A 6000-nucleotide genomic window follows, 5' to 3' on the forward strand; every position below is an offset into this window, starting at 1 on the left:
TGGTGGTATTAGTATATGCATTTAAACATTTACTTGAATTTAAATTAGAATAAATTGTTCATTTTCAATAGCTTAAAAATAATCTAAACTCTTTTTAAAGGGCTGATGTTAAATGCATTGTCATTAAACAGTCTGTATTTTTTCAGAGTAGTTTAATCAGTTATTTATCACTGATGTGATAGCAAGGCAGGAATTTATTGACTTTTACTAGTACTAGTTAAAATAACGCTTACTGGTAACAATTAAACAATACTGCTTTTCAAGCCCCTTGGTCTCTTTGAATTTCAATTTTTTAAAAATATTGTGCTGGATCTTCCAAAATTATCAGACAATATATTTTCAAACAATTTAGTTAACTTTTAGATTGTCACTTTTCTACCTTTCTCAATTCTTTTATGTCTCCATCTTTCTTTTTGATGCTTTATTCCTTGGCACGTTGCATCAGTGAAGTGTTTTTGTTTTTGTAATTCTGAAATGACTGTGTCCTGTAATGGGTGAGGAACTCCTCTGCGGAGGACATCTGTGCAGGTCTCTTAGGGAGCCCTATTTATCTCACCTCCCAGAGAAACAAGTTAGACTATGAGCAGAGGATCATTAAAGAGAACTCCCTAGGCCACCTTTAATGGTTCCCCCACCCCCAATTCAATGGTTAACAAAAACAATACATTATTCATTTAGGTCTTTTGCCTTCCTTAAACCAACACCAGAGATTATTTACGAAATTCTGTGTGAATATGAAAGATGGAGGGCAGTGACAAAATTAAAATTAACTGAGAACTTACTATATAGTAGTACATATATAGTAGTTGCTTTACTCACATTATTTTATTATCTTTACAAAAAAACAATCAAAGCAAGTATTAGTATTCCATTTTTACAGTTAAGGAAACTAAGGCTTACAAAGGTTAGGAAACCTCTCAAAAACCACAAGGGATTCCTGTCTGGCTCCAAAATCTGTGTTTTTCCACATTAATCTGCTTCCTAAAGTTTGCCCCATTTTCAATAGGAATAGTAATAAGGCAATTAAAAATAGAAGTTGAGCCAAAATGGGTTGTATTTTTGGTGAAATTTTAGGACTTTAAAAAAAAAACACTAAACCCCAGAGCTTTCAGAAGGAATAAAAAAAAAAAAGAGAGAAAAACATTTTAAATATAAAAAAAAAAAAACCACTCATAATCTCATCACATTTACCAGAGAATTCACTGAAATGTAAAAAGCATCTTTTTAGGAAGATTTATGAGAAATTAAGAATTTGATCTAGGAAAAAGAGGCTCCCATGGATTTAAAATTATATAATAGGAATTCAGGTCAAGATGGCAGCTGAGTACACAATTTTCCTTTCCTTCCTTTCCAAGTTCTTACTGAAATAACAGACATTTTAAACAAAAAAACAAACAGAAACTAGCCCTGGAAAACAAGAAAGGTTATTAGACAAGTCATACTAAAAGAAAAGAGAAAAAATGGTTATAGGCTGATGGAAAGCCAGAGCAGAGAGAGGTAAGGTTCTTCCAGAGGGAATCCTGAGAAGCTGCTAGCTGGACCAACCAAACAGAGAGAAGAGACCTGGGGGCTGCCATCTGGGTAGTTCAAGGAGTGAATTTTGAACAGCTGGCCAGGCAGGCCCCCTTCTCTCCCCTTACACAAAGCAGTTGGCAGCAGCAGTTTTTATTTCCAAATGAAGTCCAAAGAATTGCCTTCTAAAAATAGTGGGCTACCTGCCTGGGGAGATTTTAGCCCTGAAAGGGAAGTAAAGCAGGTATGAGTTTACTCAGGACTTGTCCAATAGGCTTGGTTGAGAAAGGAGGAAGTGACATTCCTCCCATAAAGAACTACAAGGATACAGTAAAGTGTCCTTGCCTTCCCTCTAGTAAGAATGGGTTACCCAGCTTGACTGCTCCCTGCCCAGACACTGCAGGAAGTGGGCTCTGATACTCCCCACCCACCTGCACAGGGATCATAGCAAACCCTCCCATGCAAGCCATATGGAAGATTCCATTCAAGCTGCCTATCCGTCGTCCATTTATAAATATAAATGGATAACCAAGGATTACCAGTCACTGAAGGATAATCAATAACATAGAAGAGAAAGGGCAACATAAATAAACAGAATGATTGACCCTGAAAGAAAAAAGGAATACAGAGAACAAAAGAGACATTTAACATATTGTAATAGTGCCCTCAAAGAGATAAAAAAAAAAATTATTTTGAACAGCAACAATCAGAGAACAAGAACTCGTTCTTAGAAATTACAAATACGAATCCCCAAATAAAAAATTCTGTACAAGGGCTGTATAGTAGCATGCAAACATCAAAAATCTTGAAGATGCTGAAAATATGAAGGAAAAGTTGTGAAAGATGGGGAATCTATCTAAGAGGTCCAACAGCCTCTAGGAGGGGTTCTGAAGAAAAGAATAGAGACAACGAAGGGGAGGAAATAATCAAATACCAGAAGGATTTGAGAATCAGACCGATCAGCAGTGCTGGATACTATGAGGCAATGAAGCAATGTCTTCAGAGCTCTGAGGGAAAATGGTTTTAATCTGTTCTTTTATGCCAGGTTACATTATTAATAAATAAAGTCTGAGGGCAAAATGAAGAAATTTCTAGGCAGGCAAAAACTCAGAAATTTGACTACCCATGAGACCTATATGAAAAAATTACCTGAGGAGTTTTTCTAGAAAAATGAAAAGGAATAAAAGAAGGCAATACAGGAATCAAGAAAGTGTGCCCGTTGGGCCCAACCCAAAAAAATTAGAGACAACTAAAAACAACTGAGCATTGAAAAGTTCACTTTTTAGGAGACAAGTTTTATGGACATAGGATTACATTTTCTTGTCTGTGGATCCAATCACATTACTGGTTTCTTACCATGGAACCGTATTATTTATCAGTTTTTGGTTTTTAGAAGCAACCTGTACCCAAAACACTTTAATTATAAATAACAAACCACAATACAGAGATACTAAAATTTGGCAAAGTAATATAACTTTTTGTGAATATATGTATTTTAATATAATTTCTTATATAAGGTATATAAATTCTGTTAATTGGGAGAGAAGTGAGAGGAAAGATGGAAGGAAGTATAAGTACATTAATGTGTTACTTTTTCATAATAGAGTCAATTGATATTTACTAAAATTGATAAGTAGAGGTTTGAATACTTTTAAGTACTAAATATTAGAAAAACTAAAAATAATACAATTACTAAAATGGAAAGGTGGAAAGTCAATAGTTATGTCAGAAACTGATAAATCAATGACTGAAACAGTTATTTAAATTTATAATGGAAACAAAATTGAAACTTAACCATATGTTAATTCTGGTGAATGGGAGTAGAGATGGAGAAGGGCATGGAGAGTTTAAGTTTTATACCTCTGTATGCATTATTTTTTAACCATGCGCATACATTTTTTATTAAAAAGTTGAATTAAAAGGATAAATAAAAACATGCAAGTGGGACAGAACAATTTTCTTTACACTTAAGAATTTAAAAGTTGCTTATAAAAGTAAAGTTAGGGTAAACAGTAATTCAAGATTGCTGGCTGGACACGATGGCTCACACCTGTAATCCTAGCACTCTGGGAGGCTGAGGCTGGAGGATCGCTTGAGGTCAGGAGTTCGAGACCAGGCTGAGCAAGAGCGAGACCCCGTCTCTACTAAAAATAGAAAGAAATTATCTGGACAACTAAAAATATATATAGAAAAAATTAGCCTGGCATGGTGGCACATGCCTGTAGTCCCAGCTACTCGGGAGGCTGAGGCAGGAGGATCGCTTGAGCCCAGGAGTTTGAGGTTGCTGTGAGCTAGGCTGACCCCATGGCACTCTAGCCCAGGCAACAGAGGGAGGCTCTGTTTCAAAAAAAAAGAAAAAAAGAAAGAAAGAAAGACTGTGGATTCAGGTTTGATTTGAGATCTCAGGGAAGATTTACAAATATGTTCCAAAAGATGTTTCTCTGGTATCTTCCTATTATAGTTAAAGCACTTGAAGGCTAATAGCAATAACAAGAAAAAGATGAGAGGAAAAAAAAGGCTGGAGTTTCCACTCTCTTCCACAAAAGGTAGCCTTGGTCACTCTTGCATTTAGCCAACAGAGGCCTATATTCTAAACTTTCATAGCACTTACTATTGTACACATGGCATGTATGTATTATTTTTCACGTAACATTGATAAAGGGGCATGTCATTTCTACAGCTAGGTTAATAAGCTGGAGATAGGCAGGGAAGTTGTCTCCATCTCTTCCAAAGCATCTACCAGTATAGATTTTTTAAAAAACCTTTTGAATAGATAAGTTGTAAATGCCCTAGATTATTTTGCTTTACTTTCTAACATGTTTATCCAAAAGGCAAACATTATCCACTTCAAAAAATAATAATATGAAAATCAAAACCATTTTCTTACCTTTCTATGTCAGACATGTCTTGCCTAAATGTCTGAAATATTTTAGGAAAACCTGTGGAGTGAAACATTTAAAACTAAACCACTCTCTCTATATCAGTGGTTCTCAAAAGGGCAATTTTGCTGCCCAGGGACAACTGCCATGTCTGGAGACATTTTTGATCATCACAAGGGTCTGTGCTACTAGCACAGCCAGAGATAGAGGCCAGGGATGCTGCTAATCATGCTATAATGCACAGAACAGTTCCTCCAATAAAGAATTATCCAGACCAAAATGTTAATACTGGAAGCTTGAGAAACCTATTCTGAACAACTGCTCTGCCTGTTTTTAAAGCAAGTGATTGGAGTGGTTTCGTACAGAAAGTTAAACACACACAAGGGAATTTAGTAGCATAGCACCCTTCAGACACTTCTCCTTCTCCAAGAGTGAGTGTGTGTGTGTGTGTGTGAAAGAGAAGAGAGAAGAGAGACAACATCGCCATGAACGCACGCAGGAGTGTTATAAAAATGAACACCCGGCCGGGCGCGGTGGCTCGCGCCTGCGGTGCTAGAACTCTGGGAGGCCGAGGCGAGAGGACTGCTTGAGCGCAGGATTCTACGCAGGGCGACAGAAGGAGACCGCTACACTCCATACAGCACTGGCCAAGTGTCACCTCTTACTAAGGGTTTCACCTATATCCTAAATCGTGAATCATCGCAACAGCTCAGCGCCTTTGACAGAAGAGAGTGACACAGACTGCGGGCGTGCGGGGCGGTGCGTGCATTTAGAAGTCAGACCCCCAGGTAGACGAAGGCCCGGGAGCGGGGAGACCAGCTGTCCCCTACGGACAGAGAAGCCCTCTGAGAAGAGGTGGGCCCCGGGGCGGTACTTTTAGGGGAGGAGGTGCTCGAGGAAGAGCTCTCGCTCAGCGTCTGGGTAGTCGACAGGCTCAGGCTCTGGGTCGCGGCGGCCAGCGGCGGCGTGGGGCTCAGGCTGGGGCTGACGACGCTGGTTAAGCGGGGTAGGACCCCTGCTGAGTCGTCCTCATTGTCGTCATCTAGGTCCATGACCTCCCAGAAGTACTCGTAGGGGTCCTTCGACGTTTCCGACTCTTCCACCGCCACCACCACCTCTTTCTCCTCCTCCTCCTCCTCTTCCTCCTCCTCCTTCTCCTCCACTTCCACCTCCTCCATCTCTAACCCCTCCTCCGACTCCTTCTGGCTCCCCGCTTTCTCCGTCAGCTCTCTGGAGCTGCGAGGCCAGTGCCAGTCGGCCATGGCTGGCGGGAAGTGGGATCTAGGCTGGCACCGAGGCCGCCCTGACCCTCCCGACGCTACGAGCTTGGCCGCTGTTGCGCGTCCGTCTCCCTGGGCAACGTCCCGCCGGCCGCCGGATTTAAAGCGGCAGGACCCCTTAGCCGGGCAGAACGGCGCTGCTGGGAGACGGGCGGCGCGGCTGGGCTGCGGGGTCCTTCCCCTCGGCATTCTGCCAGGCTCCGAGACCCCCGGCAGCCTGCGGCGAAAAGATCTCCTGTTCATCATGTCTCGGCCTATTTGGAGTCAGTCTTTTTTTTTTTTTTTCCTTTTCTTTAGTGTCTTCTAGCGACGGACACCCGCAATGCCAC

At 40.8% G+C, this 6000-nt stretch overlaps 1 protein-coding gene across 2 annotated transcripts in view; it reads right to left on the minus strand.

Moving 5' to 3' along the window:
• ERICH6 (glutamate rich 6) overlaps positions 1 to 5711 on the minus strand; it is a 34935-nt gene extending 29224 nt beyond the window's left edge. For both annotated transcript variants that reach the window (XM_045539468.1, XM_045539467.1), the window contains exons 1-2: positions 5266 to 5711; positions 4400 to 4451 (exon numbers count right to left, since the gene is read on the minus strand). In XM_045539468.1, the coding sequence (XP_045395424.1) occupies positions 4400 to 4451; positions 5266 to 5653 (440 nt within the window). In that variant the 5' untranslated portion in view covers positions 5654 to 5711. The remainder of the gene's footprint in view (positions 1 to 4399; positions 4452 to 5265) is intronic.
• Between the last annotated feature and the right edge of the window lie 289 nt (positions 5712 to 6000).

Source organism: Lemur catta, chromosome 1, assembly GCF_020740605.2.
Source record: "Lemur catta isolate mLemCat1 chromosome 1, mLemCat1.pri, whole genome shotgun sequence".
NCBI lineage: Eukaryota > Metazoa > Chordata > Mammalia > Primates > Lemuridae > Lemur > Lemur catta.